The 23,203-nt window shown below is 53.5% G+C and overlaps 1 protein-coding gene across 3 annotated transcripts in view; it reads right to left on the bottom strand.

The window, feature by feature from the left end:
• KLHL26 (kelch like family member 26) overlaps positions 1-23,203 on the bottom strand; it is a 28,620-nt gene that overhangs the window by 963 nt on the left and 4,454 nt on the right. For 2 of the 3 annotated variants that reach the window (XM_006100378.3, XM_023763981.1), the window contains exons 2-3: positions 4,844-5,026; positions 686-2,789 (exon numbers count right to left, since the gene is read on the bottom strand). In XM_006100378.3, coding sequence (XP_006100440.1) covers positions 1,208-2,789; positions 4,844-5,026 — 1,765 coding nt within the window. In that variant the 3' untranslated portion in view covers positions 686-1,207. Of the gene's footprint in view, positions 1-685; positions 2,790-4,843; positions 5,027-23,203 lie in introns of those variants that run through there. The other variant, XR_001350546.2, reaches the window with a different exon arrangement.

Here is a 23,203-nt window from a genome sequence, read left to right as displayed (position 1 = left end):
CCAGCCGGCGGGGCAATTGATGGAGGGAGGGGGGAGCCTCCACAATCGCCCCAAAGAGGGAGGCCCAGGCTACCGGGCCAGCCAGCCGGTGGCCACAGACGGAGTCCCAGGTGGGTGGGTGGGGCCTCCCTCTGCACAGCCATCAATCACAGAGCCCCATGATTGATCGCCCCGAAAAGGGAGGCCCAGGCCAGCCAAGTGATCGCACCCCACGCCTGTCGCCCGCAGAGGGAGGCAACTGGTGACGGGAGGTGTGGGGGGGCAGTGCTACACAGATGGCAAGTAGTGGCAGCGGCGGGGGCAGGGCCAGCTGCTGGCAGCCGGGGAAGGAAAGCCCCAATAGGCCCTGATAGCCGGCCAGGCCGAGGGACTCTACCGGAGGGGTCCCTGATTGCGAGAGGGCACAGGCTGGGCTGAGGGACACCTCCCTTCCTGCACTGGGCCTCTAGTTTAAAAATACATGTGTGTGCCTTGGCCAGAATTGCTCAGTGGTTAGAGCATCAGCCCATGCACCAAAAGGTTGTGGGTTCAGTTCCCGGTTAAGGGCACATACCTGCATTGCAGGTTCCATCCCTAGCCCTGGTTGGGGTGCATGCAGGAGACAACCAATGTGTCTCTCTCACATTGATGTTTCTCCCTCTCTCTCTTATCTCTCTTTCTCTTTCCCTCTCTCCTCCTCCCTCCCTCCCTCCCTCCCTTCCACTCTCTCTAAAAATCAATGGAAAAAATATCCTTGGGTGAGGATTAACAAAAACAAGCAAACAAAATACACATGCGCAAGAAACTTGGGACGGGGAGAGTGGCATACTATGAATTTGGATTGACACTAATGAGCCTGCATTTGAACATCTGAGACTGCTGGACTGAGGGATGGGAGAAGTGGGGCACAATAATACCCCAAAGAGACCCCTTATTCTAACCCATGAGTGAGGACCCTGTGCAGACGAGGAAACTGCCTCAGGCTCAAGTTTTCTGCCACAACACATCGGCCTCCTCACTGGCAGGCTCGCTGGGCAGGCAGAGAGCCAAGATCTGCTTTGGGAAGGAAGGACCCTAGGAAGGAGGCTTATCAACACCACGGGACTATACAGCCAGCCCACAGGGAGGGGGCCCAAGGTTCTCTATAGGACACGTGCTCACCAAACCCCTGGCAAGAACAGCATGCAGCCAGGTCATGGGTGTGTGGGTTGGGGGGGCATCCCGGGAGCTACCTCCTGCTTCCGGCCCGGGGCAGCAGGACTGGGGCACAGGCAATGCCTGCAAAAGACTCAGGGAAGTGCAGGTCGCGTTCCCATTCATCTGTCTCGGTGTTGTAGACCTGCACGATGCCTGTCACATTGTTGAGGCGCCAGTTATAGCCCCCAACAACATAAATTTTTCTGTCCAGCAGGCAGCAGCCAGCCTCTGACTGGCCGGCCCTCATGGGGCTCACGCTGGTCCACTGGTCTGTTTCTGGTACATAGTACTCTACAGCTAGCACGTCAAAGCAGCGGTCCATATGGTCCATGCGGCCACCCAGGGCGTAAATGCGGCCGCCAGCACCCACCATGGCATGCAACACACGGGGTTCGCTCATGGGTGCCTTGAACTCCCACTGGTCGACTGCCGGGTCATAGCAGTGCAGCGCCTTCTTGTCCTCCACGGAGATGCCATAGCCACCCGAAATGTAAAGGCGACCCCCGGCCGAGGCACCTGCGTGGCCCCAGGTGCGGCGCTTCAACGAGCAGGCATAGCCCCACTCGTTGCGCCGCGGGCAGTATCTTTCAACAGAGGCCAGACTGCCGGCCCGGTTGCGGCCGCCCGTGGCATAGACCATGCCGCACAGCACGTTCAGCTGGAACTGGATGCGGCTCTCCTGCATGGCCTGCAAGCGCAGCCATCGGTTCAGGTGAGGGTCGTAGCGGTAGCAGGCATCCACTGCACCCTCCCCACTGCGATACTGCAGGTGCTGGCCCCCGGCCACATACACGAAGTTGTCCAGCACAGCCACGCATGTGTGGCTGCAGCCCACCTCCATCTCTGTGAGCTCGCGGAAGTGACAGGCTCCTGGCTCAGGCAGGTGGTATACTTTGCTACTGACAGCATGGTCACTGTCAGTATAGGGTGTGCCACCAAAGGCCACCAGCGAGGGCACATCAGAGCGCACAATCGTGCGCGGGGACTGCATCTCGTGCTGCCGAAAAGGCAGCACCTGGTAGTTGAAGGCCTCTAGCAGGTACTGGCGGCATAGCACGTCCTCCACCATGAGGTCCAGCGTCTGCACACTATCCACCAAGTCAGACGAGTGCATGAGTGGGAAACGGATATGGCAGAGCACATGGCTGGCGCGTGGCCGCCGGGCAGGGTCATGCTGCAACCAGCGGACAGCAGCTCGGAACAGGTCGATCTCGGCACAGCTCTGTAGGCGGTTGCTCTGCAGGAAGAAGACGAGGCGCTCCAGTGGCAGCTGCAGGAAATCATCTTCCGCAGCGATCTGCAGGAAATGCCGGAAGGTGAAGGCATCCACCGACTCTTTGAGGGAGGCCAGGCTGAAGGTGGTGGCCATGTGACCGATGTGCAGGCAGGTCTCCACGCTCATGGCAGCCTTGAGGAACTCCTCACACAGCTCCACCACTGGCAGCATCTGTAGGAACACAGCTGCGCCCAGCACATCCTGCACACAGTCCAGGTCCAGCGTCACCTCAGCACTGTAGGCAAAGTCAATGATGTGCCGCAGGCCACGCGCTGACAAGCCCTTCAGTTCAATGATGTCCTGGCTGGCCTCCCTCATGCCGCCTGTGAACATGGCCCTGAGGGTCAGAAACACAGCATGTGGGTTCAGGGCACCATAGACATTGTGGCCACTGGGATGGCCTGGCCCTGAGACACTGCCAGCAGGGCTTTGCCCACCAGGGTAAAGCAGGCCAGGTATGCATTAAAAACATGCAAAAAATAAAAGGTTTTTCAATCCACCCTAAGCCATGCATCTTCCTCCCAACAGCACTCTCGGCCTCTCCTGTGGGGCCCCGCCCAACCTCACCCAGATGTATCCTGCACTGGGGTAGGCTGGTTCTGAGGCCGGGGGCCAACTCCCTCCCTCCCTCTCCCCCTACCCCGCTCATGGCATGGCGATGTGGCTGTGCAGAAGGAGACCAAACCTTAGCTTTGGCTCTGGGGAAAAGTCTCCAACCCCATATCAGTGCCCAGCCATGAAGAGCAGTTCCTCAATGAGCTCAGGAAATATAGCGGGGACTCCAAGGGAATACAGATCATGGTTCACAGAGTCCAGTACCTCCCCAGCACACTCACCTGAACAGGTGGCTCCACCTTCCCCCGCCTGAGTCTCAGCTGCTATCACACAGGGATGGGGAGGGAATAAGGGTCCCAGGCTGGAGTGCCTATTGGGGGCCCCTACTAGGGTCACTGATATGTCCAGAGAAAGGCCCGGGTAGTTAGGAGAGCCCCTAAAAATGACCCACAGGAGTCTCAGCCTGCTGTAAGACACCCCCCGCCCCTCGTGAATGGCCCCAAGTCTGTCAGCTGGGCTGTCCTGCTCTGGGGCACAGGACCTGGGACACAGGACCTGGGTCTCAACCCCCCCCCCCCCACAGCCTTTGGGAGGGGCCCCTGCAGGAAGAGGGCTAAGAATCCCAGTGCCTGCTAGAAGTTCATGGCAGGTTCTAAAAGATGATGCATAAGAGGCTCCTCTCAGAGAATGAGCTGGCCTTTCATCATAATTGTGACTGCCATCAACATACATCGTAAACATCATAACGGGTGACTGATGGAAGGGAACTTCCGTTGGCCATTTGCCTAATAAATGCTTGTCACCCAGTCACTATGCTAGTATGGGCCAGGCTTAGGCCCCAGAGTAAGAACAGCTGAGCTTAATGCTGCCTTGGGACCATCAACGAACAACTGCCCAGCACTCCACAAAACAGTGCCATATCGCTTCCAGGAGCAGCGCTCTGCCAGCCCCAGGGCCCTACCCCTTCTTGTCCCCGAGAGTCCCATCGGCCTGTCGAAGGCAGAAACAGTCATTGCGACGGGAGGGAGCTTTGCCTTTTAAGGCCTTGCCGCTGCAGTGCCAGCGCAAAGGAGCCTTTAAAGGGCATTTCTGGCTGGGGCGGCCCGCCCGTCCCCAAATCCAGAATAAAAATAGAAGCGGCGCCCCAGATGGCTTGGTTTCTCCAGCTCCCCAGAAGGGCCTCATTGAGCCCGCAGGGCGGGCAGTCGGGGGCACACTGGGCTGGACACCTAGCCTGGGAGAGTGTGCAGCGTGTGGTGCGCACCTGGGCTGGACTCTGTGACACGGTCGCAGGAGCGCCTCAGCCACCACTGGCAAAGCAGAGTCAGAGACTCACCCCCAGGATGACACTCTTAGGAAAGGGTCTTCAGAGCAGACAGACCCAGATACTCAGCAAGGTCTTGCCTGTCACATGGGGATTGCAACAGAGCCTGGCAAACTCGGGGGCCACCGCCTGGGAGTCCCTCCTGTCCTTCGGCCTGAGTACAGGTATCGCAAGGGCAGGGACATGTGCCAGTCCCTGCTGGATTCTGAGGCCAGCTCACACAGGTGTCAAAAACACAGCAGAAACCTGGCCAAGCCCTGCCACCCCTCAGGACAGAAATGACTAATTGGGTGCCCACAGGCCACTCTGTCCCCCAGGTATGTTCTACTGGCCTGTGTAATATCCCTGAAAAGTCTGAGTGAGTTGCAAACCTTGGAAAAGTGGTAGGTTTACTGACTGTTGGGCCAACACCAGCCACCTTCCCTCAATGCCCTCCCTCCCTAGCTAGAGTTGAACTTGCCCCTCTCAGAAGAATCTGCACTCTCCAGCCCATCCCCCAGGCCTGTGCTCACCTGAAGTAGTCGCTGCAGGCAGCCAGGACCACCTTGTGTGCATGGAAGGTCTCTCTGTTGACTGTGAGCACAACGTCCAGGAGCTGGCCCTGTGAGCGAAGTGTGGCCAGGCCCTGCAGGAGGCTGGTGCTATGGCAGGGTGCAGAGAAGGTGCACTTGAGAGCTCCATTCTTATCAGCCATGCTACGGGAGAACAGGGAGGAGTGTCAGGCTCAGAGGCCTCAGGGCCTCAGCCCGGGAATCCTGGACAGCTCGCCCAGGCTCTGAAGCTGCCCCAGGCTCTGAAGCTGCCCCAGGCATGGGTAAAATCACCAGGATCCGCCCCAGAGAAGTAGAAACAAGATCTGGGTCCTGACTGCCACCTGCCCACTGAGCCTTGGCAGTAGAGTAAAAACCTGGCCAAGCCCTGCCACCCCTCAGGGCAGAAACTGCCATTTGCTGGCGATGATATGGGCAGGGTTTCAGACAGGACCTGAGGAAACCACATGTCCCTCTTTTAAAAATATATTATTTTTTATTGATTTCAGAGAGGAAGAGATAGAAACATCAATGATGAGAGAGAATCATTGATCAGCTGCCTGCTGCACGCCCCTACTGGGGATTGAGCCCGCAATCCAGGCATGTGCCCTGACCGGGAATAGAATCATGACCTCTTGGTTCATAGGTCGACGCTCAACCACTGAGTCACACTGGCCAGGCACATGCCCTTTTCTTTCTTTCTTTTTTTTTTTTTAAATATATTTTATTGATTTTTTACAGAGAGGAAGGGAGAGAGATAGAGAGCTAGAAACATCGATGAGAGAGAAACATCGATCAGCTGCCTCCTGCACATCTCCTACTGGGGATGTGCCCGCAACCCAAGTACATGCCCTTGACCGGAATCGAACCTGGGACCTTTCAGTCCGCAGGCCGACGCTCTATCCACTGAGCCAAACCGGTTTCGGCTTCTTTCTTTTTTTAATTGAAGTCAGATTCACATAACATACAGTTCACCATTTAACATGTACAATTCAGTGGCATTTAGTATATTCACAATATTGTGCAACTACCACCTCTATCTAGTTCCAGAACATTTCCATCTTCCCAGAAAGAAACCCCATCCCCATTAGCAGTCACTCTCTATCCCTCCCTTCACTCATCCCCCTTCCCCATCCCCTGTCAACCACTAATCCACTTTCTGGATTAGTTCGCCTGTTCTGGACATTTCATATAAATTGAATCAGACAACAAGTAGTCTTTTGTGGCTTTTGTGTCTGGCTTCTTTCACTCAGTATCATATTTCAAGGTTCACCTACATTGGAGCGTGTATCAGTGCTTCACTCCTTTTCATGGCCGAGTACTATTCCACTGTGTGAATGTATGATATGAATGCACAATTTCTTTATCCCTTCAACTATCTATGGGCATTTGGGTTACTTCCAACCTCTCCTTTTAAAAGCTCTATTCCATTATTTTTTATTCTAAACGTGTCTCCTGAATGCTGCACGGAGTGACCACTGTCCCCTAAGCCCCAGCCAGCTGCCCCCATGGTACACTTATCGCTCCTCTACAGAGGGTGAGATTAAGATGCTCGGTGCTGGCACAGAGCCCATTGTGAGCAGGGATGAGGAACTTGACCTGCAACTTCTCAGGAGTGCTAGGCCCTGGGAACACGGGTGCCTCAGGCCAGCCTCTCACAGCGGGGAGGGAGGTGCCACCTCCAGAAGGGCCCGGCCTTCAAAGCCCAGCCACTTTGACACCTGCCCAGCATACCTCGTGTGCCCAGCACTACGGGGAAGGGCAGCCACATGACCACAATGTCTCCTTGCCATTTTCAGAAGAATCTGGCTGTGGGCTACACTCTTTGGCTGCCCGGTCAAGAGGAAAGGTCATCAGTCCCATCTGCTAGGGACAGAGCAGGCTGAGCAGCTCATCCATCGCCCAGAGCTGTGAGAGGACACAGCAGAATCTGAACCTGTTCAGGGAAGCAGCAGGCGCACGGGATCTTCCTGTCACCTCCTGGCCAATGTGGGATAAACAGAGCAAATTGTGGGGAAGCCACAAAACCAAGAATATCTACTGTAAGAAGATGGATTTACCTATGAAGGCAGCTGCTGGGGGGATGGGGACAAGAGATTCCTGCACCTCCAAATGAGGATTCAGAAGGCAAAGATGATTTTAGAATTTTTTTTAAATTTTAAAAAGGAAAGTGGTGGAAATAACCCAAATGCCCATCAACGAATGAGTAGATAAATGAAATGTGGTATGTGCACACAATTGAATATTAAGAAGGAATGAAGCTGATTCACGCTACAACGTTGACAAAGATGAAAAATATGATGCTCAGTGAAAGAAGCCAGTCACAAAAGGCCACATGTTGTATGATCACATTTATATGAAATGTCCAAAACAGGCAAATTCATAAAGACAGAAACCAGATTAGGGTTTGTCCCGGGATGGGAAGGGGAAATGGGGAATGACTGCTAATGGGACAGAGTTTCTTCGGGGAGATAACGTATTCTGGAACTAGATGGAGGTGATGGTTGCACAACATTGTAAATATACTAAATGCCACTGAATTGTTCACTTTAAAATGATGGTTTTTATATTATGTGAATTTGACCTCAAAAACAAACAACAGCCCTGGCTGGTTTGGCTCGGTGGATAGAGCGTCAGTCTGTGCAGCACAGTGACCTGAGAGGTCAGGACAGCTGGTGTGACCCCTTGGAGCCCCCTCCCAGGAGCAGACTTGGACTCAACAGTTCCAAGCACCGGTGTGTTGCATTCATCACCAGGACCCCCTAAAGCCCAAACCCAGAGCCTAGCCCTGAGTGGAATGTCTGGGGGTCAGGCAAGGACCCAAAGGCTGGGAGATGCAGATCAGTGAGACCCACTCCTCCAGGAAACCCGCCCAGGCTGTACCACAGACCTCACCTCACCAGGCTCTGGCATCTGATGTGAGAAGCAAAGGGAGGATTCGGATCCCTACCCTGCCATCAGCCAGCTGTGTGACTCAGACACATTCCCTGGTCTCCAGGTCTTTCTTTCTTGACTGTCAAATGGGACAGGCAGGAGCACGGATGTCACAGGGCTGTGGTGAGGCTCCCATCACCTCCTGAGAAGTGATAGACCACAGACCACCTACTTCTCCCAGCTTCCCTTTGGGCTAGGGAGGTGGCAAGGCCCAGTGGGGGACTGTATTCTGCCACCTGTGAGCCACTGAACATGGTCATGCACTTGGGAACTTAAAGCCTGGAACCACTCAGAGCACTGGCACATGGTAGGTGCCCATTGAGCCAGGCGGGCCTCTCTGTGGACACCTGCCTCACAGATTCTGTACATTTTGCTAGTTTGGTTTCAGATGGTCTCTTTTTTTCTTGGAGACTTTGGGGCAGGGCAGGAGAACTTCTTGAGTTTCCCCTAAGCCCAAGGACAGATATGCATGTTCACATTTTCACAAGAAGATATCACACCAAGAGCAACTTTACTGTGGAGCTGCTCTGTCCCTTTATATATGGTCCTCCATATATAAAGAGCCCCAAGAAATCAATACAAAACTGGCAACCTCACAGAAAAATGCACAACTGATGTGGGCTGATGGTTTATCAGTGGTTCTCAACCTGTGGGTCGCGACCCCTTTGGCGGTTGAACGACCCTTTCACAGGGGTCGCCTAAGACCATCCTGCATCTCAGATATTTACGTTACGATTCATAACAGTAGCAACATTACAGTTATGAAGTAGCAACGAAAATAATTTTATGGTTGGGTCACAACATGAGGAACTGTATTTAAAGGGCCAGAAGGTTGAGAACCACTGGTTTATAGGAAAGAAAGCAGCTGGCTGGAAAGACCTGAGAGTAGGCCTCTTCCAAACAGGGCAAGTGTGCTCACCAAGGGACTGGCTCAGGGGGGCAGTCATCAGGTTATCTCACAGCAGACACTCACGCCTGTTCCCAGTGGGAGTGTGAAGTGGGACAACCTCCAAGAAGGCAGTTCGGCAGAACCACATATCCTCACACTAGCAAGTCTACTTCTGGGATTTATCTGAGGTGTGCTCACATGTGCAAGAGAGGAGTGAGAATATTCCCCGCATAGCATTTCTGGGGGCTGAAGATGGGAAACGAGCTAAATGTCCTTCAAGGAGGTACAAAGAATTATGGTGCCTTCTGATAGGGTCTGCCCTTCAGCTGAGCACAGAGGCAATTAAAATGTTCATATATGAGCCGAAACCGGTTTGGCTCAGTGGATAGAGCGTCGGCCTGCGGACTGAAGGGTCCCAGGTTCGATTCCGGTCAAGGGCGTGTGCCTTGGTTGCGGGCACATCCCCAGTGGGAGGTGTGCAGGAGGCAGCTGACCGATGTTTCTCTCTCATCGATGTTTCTGGCTCTCTATCTCTCTCCCTTCCTCTCTGTAAAAAAATTAATAAAATATATTTTTTTAAAAATGTTCATATATGGGAGTTAGGATACCAGGTTGGAACTCCAACCAAGCCCACTGGGCTGCTGCCTACAGGGTGTGGGCCGAACTACAACCAGAGTGAGAAACAGCCACTTTCTGAGTACACATCCTCCGCGTGCTGGGCAAGGCTCCCAGCACCCCACAAGCTGTTTCCTTCCTCCCATCTCAAAGATGGGACAACTGTCCCTAAAGCCCCTGCACTACCCCTCACACATCTCACAGCCTCTGGGGAGCTCAGGGAGGGAGGGAAGAAGCCAGCAGGGGCCAGAGTCCCAGACTGAACAGAGGCAGACATGGCTGGGCAGAGGTGGGCAGGAGGAGGAGGGAGTGCTGAGGCCTGGGACCAATGACTAAAGCAAGGACCCATTACTCAGGCCAGCCAGACAGGGGGCGGCCGCTGTGGCGGGACTATAGGCCTCCTCCAGGAAGGCTGCTGCCGCCTTCCTGGGCCAGTCGGAGTCTTTAGACAGCCACCCGAGCATGGTCACTAGCACTGAGTCATCGGAGCCAGTGCGTCAGCAGCTGGTCAGAGTGTCTCTGGAGGCTGCTCACTGCTGTCCTGGATGACTCTCTGCCCGGATCTGGACGCTGAGGGGCTGCACATGCCCCCACAGACTTGGCCTGGGCTTGAGATTGTCCTGATCCCCTACCCCTGTGCTGGCGCCTCCCCTTCCTCCAGCACTGTCATTGGGAACCTCTGGCCGGGCCCAGGCCTGTGCTAGCCATGGGAACATGGCCTCTGCTTCCCTTGGGGCTTCCCTGCACAGGGGCTGATGGCCCATGGGACTGGGTGGAGTAAATGCCCCCAGATGGACCACCACATGGCAGGATACCCATAATCCCTCAGGGAACCCCAGCCACTGAGCCTATTGCCCACGTTGTCACCAGTTCCCTACTGGTGCCCCCTACATGGGCTCCTTCTCCCCAGTCCTTCATGGGGTCACCCCATGAATATACTACAGGCTGCCTCAGGTTCTGCTATGAGGAGACCCAGCCCAAGGCAGGACGGTCTAATGGGGAGTGGCCACAGGAAGTACAGAGCCACAGGGTGACAGGGCCCCATGGTGGAGGAGGAGCGCTCCTCCTCCTGTCCTTGCCCACTGCTGGCCCTGGTCTCCATGGTCAGTTTCCCAACCCTACAGGAGATCTCCAAAGCTCCGGAACAGTTCTTTTCATTGGAATGTCAAAAAAAAAAAAAAAAAAGGAAAAAGCAACAACAGGAATTTCATGGAAACATTTCTTTGGGGTTTTGTAAAATCCTTTCCCACCCCCACATGGAGCCCAAAGCTCAGGCCAGAACAGAGTCTGCCGGTATTGCCCCTTTAACATACTGTTCTGACATGCAAATTCCCTCACTTCCCCTCAAAACGGAGAGCACTTCCACTTTCAAAGCCAATTTTGGTTTTATTGTCCATGTGGCTCCAAGGAGCACAGCAGCGCAGCACAGCTGGTTGGCTCGTACCCCGGCTGACGCTGTACCAGGGAGTTCAGCCACTCCACCCAAAGTCCCAGGAGCATCAGCAGGGAAGATACTGCACTTCAGGGGGCAGAGACCCAGAAAGGGGGACAGAGACCCAGAGACAGAAGGAAGAGACCCAGAGAGAGAGGAACAGAGATCCAGAGAGAGAGGGGGATAGAGACACAGAGAGAGAGGGGGACAGAGACTCAGAGAAAGAGGGGGACAGAGGCTCAGAAAAAGAGGGGGACAGAGGCTCAGAAAAAGAGGGGGACAGAGGCTCAGAGAGGGGGAATTGGACTCTAGAGCCCTGATGAAGCTCTGGCAGCCTGCTGGTCCACTTCTCCGCTCTATTTCATGTATCTCCCTCCCCCACCTCTCGTCTAGCCATACTGGAAACTTCCATACTGGAAGGTTCATACTGAACCTTCAAAAGATAGGCTAGCTAAGCACCTACTGCAAGTGGTTCTTCATAGGCAACCTCATGAATTCCCTACCAGCACAGAAGGACAGTGCAACAAGTATCCCCTTCAAGATGGGAGACCGAGGCCCAGCATGGCCCCCATACCTGCTCACTACAATGTAGCCTACTGGCTCTGCCAAGGCCATGGCTGGCTCCTGGGACCGCAGCTCCGTGGGTAAGAGGTGCAACAAAGCCAGGGTCTCACACGCCCCACAGAGGCAGACAGCCCAGCCACTGTTACCATGGTTACAATATTGCACAGCTTGGAGAGCTATGCTCACAGCCCAAGGACAGTCTCCAGGATTTGGCACCTTGCTCTGGCTCACAGCCCCCACTCATGTCAGCGTCTCTCTCTTGGGACTGCTCTGCCCCCCTCACCCTCAAGGGGCAGCAAGCCCATTCTGGGGCCATCCCTACAGATAAGGGGCAGCTCCTTCAGAGATGCTTACAGTTCTCTGGCAGGGCTTGGTCCCTGGGCTTACAGGGGAGGTGAGGGAGCAGGGGGAGCAGAGAAAAGCTCAGAGCCAGAAGCAGATAAAGGTTCCCACAGTAGTGTCCCAGAAGGCCAGGGCATCAATCCACTGATAGAGACCCAGAGGGAACAGAGTCCCAGAGAAAGAGAAAAAAACCCAGCCAGGGCCCCAGATCCCAGGTCCTCCAAGCCCTGGACTCTCTCTACAGCATCAGCAGTTATTTCTCCCTCCTGGTCATCATGCTGGTTATTCTCCAATATCTTCTGTGACAACTTAAAACAGACTGCCAGCACCATGCCAATCTGCACTCCCTATGGGTGGGTCTGGGTGTCCAGGGAGGGCAGGTGTGCCAGGCCGCCAGGTGGAGGCAGAGCCTAGTCCACACCCTAGAACTTGCTCTGCCCCCTCCAAGAGCCAAAGGCCATGGACATGGCCAGACCCACTCTAAGCCTACCTTGGGAGCACATCACCCACAGAACCCCCCTCTCTGAGCCCTGAAAAATAGCCCCAGGCCACACATCCCCTAGTCTTCCTCATGATATCACCATCTGGAGACTTCATCCACATGTATGGCCTTATTTCTGCCTATCTGTGCCTGCCAAGCAGTGACAGGGTGACAGAAGAGAGGGCGTGTCAGGGAGTGCCCAGAGGAAGTACTGTGCAACCTGCCCCTTCCATAGGGCTGGCACCTCCTGAGAGCCCCACATAACACCAGGCAGGCTGAGGCTGGGGAGGGTGGTGGGGCAGACAGGTAGGTTCTGGAACCACATTCACCTTGAAAGAGCCTTCATGAATCCTTGAGGACTCTAGAGGTGAGAAAAGCTGCTCCCATCCTGCCCAGCCCGTGTGTCACCAGCCCCACAACGAGACCCTGCCCGAGGCCTGCCTAAGATCCCTAATGCACAGAGCCTGGCACAGAGCGGCCCTACTTAGTGCTGGTTCCACTCCAGATAGGGCCTGCCAGCTCCGTCGTCCTGCCCTTCTGTGACTTGATGGGACAAACAGCACAAACCCCCATGTTCCCCCAGGACTCACTGAGTCACGGGGGAGTACTCTGCAGACACCATCCACTCTCCTGCCAGGAGAAGGGCATGACATCAGACCCTGTCACCCCCCTGCCAAAACCCCCTTTTGCTCTCCATAGCCTCACAATCATGGGCCATTGTGAGCCCAGTGTCCCTCAAACTGGGCCAAGACCTGTTCGGGCTCTGTGTCCTCACCCCAGCCTCTTACTGATGCCCCTGGGAGCCCAGGACGAGTGGGGATCTAGCTACTACCGATGGACAGGAGGACCATGTAAGCAGCACCCACCATTCCCAGACATGCCCAACTCTGGCCACTTCTCAAGGCTAGGAAGAAGGAAAAGGACACCCAAACCCAACGTCCCTTGCCAGCAGCAAGCTTTGCTTCCACAGTCCCCATCCCTCCCTGTCCTGGTGAGAACCCACTCCATATAGAGCTATGGGCTGGGTGGTGCAGACCTGGCTCCCAGCTTACCTCTCAGTGGGCAGTCTGGCAAAGGGAACACCACTATCATTACCATCTTACAGACAGGGCATTTAGGCACAGAGATTCAGGCACAGAGAGGTCCAAGGCCACACAGCACACAAGAGGCCTGGCTGGTGTCAGTCTTTCTCTGTAGCCCCAGGTGAGTGGACCCCATGATCACTGAGACCGCTGTCTGGGGTGCCGAGCCACAAAGTGGACGTGGAGCTGTACAGCAGGAAAGGCAGGACGCGGTTCCTGGGTGCCGGCCACAAGGGTGTAGATTAGCCCACTAATCCTCCAGCTGCTTCATGGGAGATTGCCCCACTCTGGTGGGTCACGCTGGGAGCGCTCCGCCCCTCCCCCAGGCCTCTCAGATCCCCAACCTGGCTCTATTTGTTTTCCCAACTCATTGCTCTGTCTGGCACACCACCTGTCTGTTCCCAGCCTATCTCCCCAAGACTGAAACAGGAGCCTCACCAGGGCAAGGTAAGATGGATTCTATCTCCTGCTGTGCTCCTGTGCCAGGCACCATGCCCAAAATGTGCTCTGAGCTCAGTCACACTTATCGATTGGATGCTGCAGGGGGTGTATAGATGGATGGATGGATGGATGGATGGATGGATGGATGGGTGGATGGGTGGATGGGTGGATGGATGGGTGGGTGGAACTGGTGGATAGGCGGGTAAAATGGATGGGTGAGGTAATAGGTGGATGGCTGCTAGGGGGCAGCACTGGCTAGAGCTTGACTCCCATCTCTACTCCCTACAAATCTCTGCTACACTTACCTGCTCTGTTCACTCCCTCCATGCACCCTCCTGGTCCAAGTCCTGTAACTGGGTATGTTATCCTTTGGCCTCAACCAAGAAGCCCTCAGCAAAATTTTCTCTGGGGCATCTGACCTCCACACTTTGCTCATGCTGGGCCCCATGTTGAAGGGCCAATTCCTCCTGCCCTCTAACCCTCCTCCTTATGCTGCACTCCCAAGTCCCCCAGTTCTTCCAAGCCTTCTTGAAGCAGGTCGCCCATGGCCTCCCTTGCCCTCATAGTCCAGCCAGATCTCTCCACAGCCTCCCTTGCCCACAAAGCCCAGCAGGGCCCCCCGCCCCCAATGCCATGAGTAGCAGGGGCAGACTGGTGAGCAAGTCTCAGGCCAAGGCTTTGCCTGTTCGGTTCCCACCCACTGACTCAAAGCCGATCCCAGTATCAGCCCATCCCCCCACATTATCCCTACTTCACTGGGCTTGGAAACAAAGCCACCTGAATGAGCAAAACCCCTTCACTCTGCAAATCAGGCAAGTATGTGCATGACTGCACGGCCCCAGGACACCATTCAAAAACCCAGTGACATTCTAACACTGCCAAATTCCAGTGTCTCAGGCCCAGCCCAGCTGCCTCCCCTGGCAGGACAGGTGTTGAGGCCCTGAAAGGGATGGTTCTGCCAAGTGATATGGCATGTGCTCATGCCCAGTGGTGCCAGGCCAGACACAGGCAGACACAGCTGTGGGGATAGCTCAGCCAGGCCCTTCCAACAGCAGCACAAATTAAAGCATAAGAAGGGACCTGTCATGAACATCTTCATTTTAGGAGGTACCAACATCCCTCCCATCTTCTGAGAAGGTCCCCGTTTTCCTCAGGGAACCTCCTATTCTTCACTCTCAGCCCTAGTAGTAGGGATCAGGGGACCCCCATGCCTGGGCTGAAAGAAAAGACTCATGACTCATCCTGTCCAACCAGAGCCTCCCAGGCTCCCAGCCACAATGAATGGGGTTTTGATCATCCAATCCAATCAGAGCCTTCCTTGAGACTTTTTCTAGACCCACCAGAATGGAGATTCGCCTTCCCCTGGGGATTCTGGGATGGTGGGGAGCAAGGTGGGGTCACCTTGCCCCGTCAAGAGGGAAAGCAGAGCTGAGAAATGGGAGTCAGATTCCAGGAGAATCATCTGAGCCCTGAAGAGACCTAAAACTGAATTCCTCCCTAAACGTTTTTTTTTTTTAATATGAACAATGAACTTTTATTTTTCTATTGAAGGCACTGAGTTGAGTTTCTGGTGCTTATAACCAAAGAGGGCCTTCAATGTCAGAAGCCTCAGGTCCTGGCCTCCTGACCACCACATTCCAGAGGAGCCTCTGGAAAAACCACTGTGGAGTTAACAATGTTCCAGCTGCCACCTCTTCCAGCACTGCACACAGGCTTCCTAGCCCGGGACTGGGAGGGGGCGAGGAAGCCACACTGGGCGATCTCTGGGTGAGTAGGTGGTGGCCACGCTCAGCCTGAGCCCCGCCTGCCTGCAATGAGACAGCAGGCGCCCTGGTAAAGGTCAACAAGCTACCCGCGCCCCCCACTGCGAAAGTTCAGCAACTCTAAATGCTAAAATGCTGGAAGCATGCCTAAGGTTGGAGCTGCAAGGCAGTCCATGCCATCAGCCTCGACAAGGAAAACACTACCCATTGCTTCTGCAAGTGACTCACATGCAGCATAAACATTTGTGAACTCCCAACAGCCTACCTTAGAAGCAGGCGGGCCCCAGTTATCCCCTTTTGTGACAAAGGGAGGAGGAGGAAGGAGAAGAGAGAAAGCAAGAGATGGCCTCCTGGGACCACTCCCCCCAGCCGCCCCCCAGACCTCACTACAACTTTAGTCCTGGAAGTTTTCCAAATGGAAGCTGCCTTGGGGTCTTCATTGGGGCTCCCTTACATGCCTGTCACCTTATAGGCTCCTTGCCACCCCCTGAACCATTCCTTGAGAGAATGCCTCACTCTTAGCTCCAGTTACAGAGGACTCTGGGTGATCACATCTCCATTCCTGCTTCCTTTGGCAGATGGCTTCAAGTCCTAACACCCCGTTGAGAGGAGAGCTCTCCGGATATCGAGCTCAGCCCACTCCCCGGTCCAGTCAGTCTTGGATCCCTGCGGAATTTTGCAGTTGTGGTGTCAGGAAACATCTTGGACCTGGACTGGGTAACCACCCTCGAGGCTTTAAAAGCCCATGGTCCACCCTTCAAGATTTCCTCCAGGCTGAGCATGTTCAATTCCAGAAGCTGCTTCACTCACAGGAAAGCGCTGAGATTCCCCAAAGGTGCTGGTTGCTTCCTCCGGAATCACAGTATTTTCATGTGTGGCAAGGAGGCTCATAGGAAAGATTAGCTCTGAGCTGCTTGGCGAGGGGTCTAAAATCACCCTGGATGTACCCCGAAACCTGTTCTGCAGGGGAAGAATGCTAGGGAGGATTTGTCCTCTGCATCCTGAGCAGCCCGCTCTGCAGAGACCCGGGACAGGTCGGGAAGGGGAGAAAGAAGGGACTGGAGACCCAGGGTTAACAAGTGTTAAAAGCTCATCTGCACAGCTGCTAGCGCTACCACAAAAGGAAGGGGGTCTGCTAGTAGGGACCTGGAGGGTGGCCCCCATTTCCCACCGCAGGCAGCTGGACAGGGAGAGCAGCCAGCTGTTTCCGTGTTCAACACACAGCACTAAGATCTTACACAAAGCACACCTGCCAAAGGTACTGTTCACTGGCTTCTCTCATTTAGGTCCGATTCACTGACAACACGCCTGGGAATTTGTTTTTCTATCCAGATCCTGCCATGAAATAAAGGGAGGAGGGGGAGGGTGCCCCTCACCTGGTGAGGCCATGAAGGACTGTTCCAGAAGCCTCGGTCAGGCCAGCAACCCTGGCAAACCCATAGCAGACTATGTGTGGAGTATTTGCTAGATGGAATCAGAGCCTCCACAATGAAGCCCTGCCCTTGAGGAGCACACATTTTGGGGGCACAAGTCCTAAGCACAGAGAATGTTCCGTGAACACAAAGCAGAGGCAGGCAGTGGGCTGTGGTGGGGAGTGGGGAGTGTGAACAGATGGATCAGCCAGGAACCAAGGCGGCAACACTGGGGTTGTGCAAAAAGCTGAGACAGGACCTCCAGTGGGAGCTGGGCTAGTGGCCCGGGAGGGGTGCTGGCCCAAGAGGAGGGCAGGGTGACGGGAGCTAGGGGGCCTGGCAGGTGGGCTGAGGGGGTCACACGGAGAAGCTGATTTTGCTCTGAGATTGAGGAAGCCCCTGGCAGGTGTCAGCTGGCGGGGACAATGAGCAGCCTCCCACCAGCTAGAGTGGGAGACAGTGGCACAGAGCCTGCAGGAGGAGGAGGTGGCAAAAGGGGCTGGACCAGGATGCGGCGAACAGAGAGGAGAGCAAATAGGAGTGAGTGTGGTGCGTACTCAAAAGGAGAGGTTCAGAGTCCATTGCAAGTAAAATCAAACTGGGGAGATCTCCTGCAGTGACAAGGGCTTTTCCTCGAGGAGGGACATTTCTGGGACCAGGACCTGCTGGCTGGAAGACCCGAGGTCCTTGAGCAAGGAGAGGCATGAGGGCTTTCTGGACAGAGGCAGCCAGTGAGACGTGGAGGTAGGACGTCTACCTCCCAGCTCTCTATCGGATGCTGGCAGGCAGCACAGCCTCTCAGGTCCAGTGAGGGCTGGTCCCCCCTGCCCACCCACCTACTCACAAATCCTCCCCCAGCATGCACTCCTGGATCCTGAGAGCAGATGACCCCTGTCTGGCTGCCACCACTGGTCAGCACATTGCACAAGTCCAACTCAAATCTTCCCCAAACCTATGCCCTCTCCACAGTCCCAACTTTGGTCCAGGCCCCCTCCTCTCCTGTCAAAGGGATCCTTCCAAAACACAAATCTGACCTATGTGTCCCCTCACCCATATCCTGCACCTCCAGTCTCCCGCCTCGTCCCTCCCACCCACTCCAGCTCCTCTCTGACTCCAGACCCGTGAAAAGCCTGTCTCCTCCACCTTCAGAACTTGCACACACCCCTTGCCAGCACCCAGAACTATCCACCTCACTCGATCCCCTTCGCCTGAGCTGATGACACTAAACATCAAATGACAGAAACCTCATTCTTGAGGAGGCGCTCAGAACCTTTCCAAGAAGGCAGGAACCTCCAACTTGGCCTCGGGATCAGTCATGGCAACCGTAGGGCAATGACTGCAACACTGTTTCACTCACTCCTTGCTGGCACGTAGGAGCCCCAAGGGCAGGACCCACCTGTTCCCCTCCCTCCTTTCATAGCAAGCCCAGCACCGAACCCAGTGGCAGGCACACAAGAGGCATGTGACAACCACCAGAAGAAGAGCAAGATGTCATGAGTTCATCCACATGTTGACTGTTTTTATCTGGGCCCTTCCCCTTCTCCCTCTCCCTTCTCCCACTTCAGTTCTCCTTCTCCAGGGTCATCAATCCCAAGTCTGAAACATGCCCTAAGACCAAAGGGAGGGAGTGCAGAGAAAGCCCCACTTTTAAAGTGTCTGGTGGGGGCGGGGGGAGGGGGGATGTACAAAACCTATACCCTGGCCTTGCTGAACGCTCCCCTGCGGATAGGTAATCAAAAATAACTGCTATTAAAGACAGTGAATGATACACCGGGTGGGCTCCCTGGAGATGGCACAATGATAGCAGAAGCTAATAAAACCTTTCTATCCCAGTTACTATGGACAACAAGAAGAAGGCGTCCCCAGGGGGTAGCAGCTACCATGTGGAAGCAGTCCAGCTGTCAGACAATCAATTCAGAGCACCCTGATCAATTCAGAGCAAAGCGTGGAGTTTTCAGAGCAATTTCACATCAGAGTTCACTGGACCCTGCCGGGACTCTGCTGGCAGAGGTGAAGAACGGGGCACCTCACTCCCTGAGGAAGGACAAGCAGCATGGTCCGACCCCCAGCACCACCAGCCCAGGGCTCCCTCCAGTTTACCTCAGGCTCAACTGCCCCCATCCCAATGCTCCGCCAAGACCCACCCAACTTGTGCCCACACTCTGCTCCAGAGTGCCAGGCTCTCACAGTGACTTCTGCTCTCATGTTGCAGAAGCAGCTAAGACTTGACATGGTCCATTTTCCCACTGCCCTGCTACTGTCCCTCTCATGGCCACCAACTAATGATGCCATCGTCCTCCCAACTGCTCAGGCCAATTGCCACAGACTGAATGTCTGTATCTCCCCAAAACTCATACGTTGAAACCTAACCTCTAATGTAATGGTGGTAGACTGAGGGGGAAAATGAAAGAGAAAAGCTTCATGAGGGTAGAGCCCTTGTGAATGGGATTAGTGACCTCATTAAAGGGACCCTAGAGAGCTCCTAGACCCTTCCACCATGTGAGGAGACAGTGAGAATACACCATTTATGAATCAGGAAGTGGTCTCACCAGACACTTTGATCTTGAACTTCCAAATTTGAAGAAATAAATTTCTGTTGTTTATAAGCCATCCAGTCTACAGTATTCTATTTCAGCAACCCAAATTGACAAAGACACCAACATTCTCTTTTCCCCACCTGCCACACTGACCTGCCAATACCCCATGATCCTCTCCCAGCCCACACAGGCACAGTGGACAGAACACTGACATCATCAGGGCCCCAGGGCAACATCGCTACCTTTGCAGTAACACATGCGCATACAAAGTGCTGGGCACCCTCTGAGCACACCCTCACCCTAGCTCACTTCTTCAAGCTACCCTGTCCCGTGGTAGATTCCTCCCACTTTCCAGATGAGGAATCTAATGCATAGAGGTGTGCAGATATGCCCAAGGCACACAATGAGTATGTAGGGCTGTCCTACTCGTGGAAGGAGGGACCACAGACATGTGGGTGTGATGAGGCCCCTGAAACCACCAGAATTCCCAAGAGGAATAGTGGAGTCCCCATGTCTGCAGGGCCAGCTGAAAAAGAGGATGAGGCCAAAGCAACAAGAACCTTCTCATCCTCCAGTCTTTTGCACAGGCATTGGGGAACTGGTCTCTTCCAGAGCCTCGAGGCTTAGTGGACACAAGCTAGGATGCAGTCAGAGATGGCTTGTTAGGAAAATTTAAACAAACAAAGGCCACCAACCCAGGAGCAGACACTTCAGCTGAACTGTGCCAAACCCACTCACACTGTGTCCTGGGCACAACTTCCCAAGGAAACACCTGTGGGCGACATGTCCCTTACCCAGATACCCTCACCTCACCCCCAGGAGCAGTGTGAGTCAGCAAGTCTGGGCCCCATCCAGACACCTTTAGGGAAGATGGGCCAAGGAGTGAGGATGCCAAAGGCCCAGCGTCTGAAGAGCCTCCATGGAGAAAGGGCTCCTCTGGAACTCTGCCAGCTAGGTACCTCATAGCGATGGAATTTTAGCTGGGGAGGTTCAACTCCCTGGCGAGTACCTCTTCCCCCTAACACCCTGCACAGTTTCAAACCTCTTCTCCCTCCAGGAACCTGAACCTCACGGAGGGCCGAAGGTGGAGCAGGGAGGGGACCCACTAGAGGACAAGTGTCTTTTGTGTGACTGAGCCTGCAGCCAGTCTCCACCTCCCCTCCTCAAGCCCTGGCTGAGGCAGCCATGCTTCCTCTATCCCGGAGGTTCGGCTCAGTCATTAACGACCGTCTCTACTAGGCAACGGGTTTTTTGTTGATCCCTGGAGACAGGAAGGAAAGAGAATAAGCTTTTCTCTTTCATTTTCCCCCCTTGGTTGCAGAAAAGAGAAGTTGGAACAAACAAGTTATATAATACGAGGGGTGGTGGGGGAGCACAGCCCCTCGAGGACAGTTTCTCAAGTTGTGGGACTGCTAGAAGGGCCAAGGGGAAGACAGGACCTGCCCCCACCCCAGGCCAAATGGCAAAACCTTCATGGGACAAAAAGGCAGATGCAGACACCTCCTGGCAGACTGAAAAAGCAGCCTTCCAGACAAGGCCAGCCAACTCCTGCCCCCAGCAGTCCCACAAGTCTCCCCAAAAAGGCTATGGACCGACCTGTCCATAGATGAGACTTCCCACCTGCCATACTGCAAGTTCTAGAGAGCTTTTCCACACTCTATCCATCCCTCCCTACCTGGCCATATTTCTTGAACACTTATTTCCTCTGTGTAGCCTGTGTTCTAGACATATAAGACATGGTTCCCACCATCAAGGCATTTCCACTAATAAACAGACCAAGCAGTGTTGAGTGGTGATTACGTGATCAAGGATACAGGACAGCCATATGATCCAGCAATTTTGCTCCTGGTATCGAGCCCAAAGAAATGAACACAGGGGTTCACATAGCAGCACTATCCAAAATAGCCAAAAGGTGGGTCCAACTCCAATGTCATCAGCTGGTGAATGGATAAACAAAATGTGGTATGTCCACACTATGGAGTATTATGCAGCTATAAAAACAATGAAATACTGATGCATGCTACAATGTAGATGAACCTCTAAAACATCACATGGAATGAAAGAAGTCATTCATAAAAGATCCTGTATTGTATAATTCTACTTATAAAGCAGGTAACTTTATAGAGACAGAAAGAGTAGTTGCTAGGGGCTGGGATAGAAGGGGAATGGAGAGTGACTGCTAATGGGAACAGGATTTCCTCTTGAGGTTATAGAAATGTTCTGGAAATAGATAAAGAATACATAACAACATTGGGAATGTACTACATACCATTGAATTGTACACTTTATTTTTTAAATTAATTAATTCATTTAATGCCTTACCAGGAATCGAACCAGTGACCTCTTGGTGCATGGAGCAACGCTCAATCCACTGAGCACACCAGCCAGCTTAATTTATTTTTTAAATCCTCACCCAAGGATATGCTTATTAATACTAGAGAGAGGGGAAGGAAGAGTGAGAGAAAGAGAGAGAGAGAAACATCAATGCAAGAGAGAGCTATCGGTTGACAGGGGGTCAAACCCACAACCTAGGTATGTACCCTGACCTGGAATCAAACCTGCAACCTTTCAGTGTACTGGACGCTCCACCAGCTGAGCCACACTGGCTGAACTGTATGTATACTTTAAATGAGTGAGTTTTTATGTTATATGAGTTTTACCAAAACAAAAAATAAATAACAAAAAATAACAATAAACAAACAAACCACACACACATACAACAAGGTGACCAGAAAAAGTGCCCTCAGGGCTAGCTGAACGCAGGTAACTTTGGGAGGCCATGACCTTGGAGTATGGAAGGATGAAGAATAAAGCAGGGCAAGTCATACACCAGGCCTGGCTGGCCCATTTGGAAGAAATGAAGAAAATAATAAATGAACAATGCTACAAAGGCCTCTACATTTCAAAAGATCCCTGGGGACTACTGTGTACCACATTCTTCTTCAAAACCTAGTCTTTTTTAAAAAATATATTTTATTGATTTTTTACAGAGAGGAAGGGAGAGGGATAGACAGTTAGAAACACAGATGAGAGAGAAACATCGATCAGCTGCCTCCTGCACACCTCTTACTGGGGATATGCCCACAACCAAGGTATATGCCTTTGATTGGAATCGAACCTGGGACCCTTCAGTCCGCAGGCGAACACTCTATCCACCGAGCCAGATCAGTTAGGGCCTGGTCTTCTTTTTGTATGCTCCATCTCACCGTATTAGGGCTTCTTGCCTTCCTCCCTACACTAGCACCACAGGAATAAGACACACACACACACACACACACACACACACACACACACACACACCATCAGTTGCTCCAGACAACACAACAGTGATTTTTTTAAAATATATTTTTATTGATTTTTTACAGAGAGGAAGGGAGAGAGATAGAGAGTCAGAAACATCGATGAGAGAGAAACATCGATCAGCTGCCTCCCGCACATCTCCCACTGGGGATGTGCCCGCAACCCAGGTACATGCCCTTGACCGGAATCGAACCCGGGACCCCTCAGTCCGCAAGCCGACGCTCTATCCACTGAGCCAAACCGGTTTCGGCACAACAGTGATTTTTCACTGGGATGGATGGAAGCGGGTAAATGGGCATCTTAGAGATGATGGAGATGTCTTTTTTTTTTTTTTTTAAATATGTTTAGGTCTTGGGGCTTTTTCTTTTTTTCTTTTTTAAAAATGTTTGTATTGATTTTAGAGAGAGAGGAGGGGAGAGGAAGAGATAGAAACATCGATCAGCTGCCTCCTGCACACTCCTCCCCAAAAAAGGAGGCCCCCAACCGCCAAAACGTGCGCCCAGAAAAAAAAACAGTCTGCTCTTCTGGGAGGGGATGAGATCACATAAAC

The sequence above is a fragment of the Myotis lucifugus genome, unplaced genomic scaffold, assembly GCF_000147115.1.
Source record: "Myotis lucifugus unplaced genomic scaffold, Myoluc2.0 scaffold_311, whole genome shotgun sequence".
Lineage (NCBI taxonomy): Eukaryota > Metazoa > Chordata > Mammalia > Chiroptera > Vespertilionidae > Myotis > Myotis lucifugus.
Note: the sequence above shows the minus strand (reverse complement) of the source record. Positions and strands in the feature narration are given on the sequence as shown.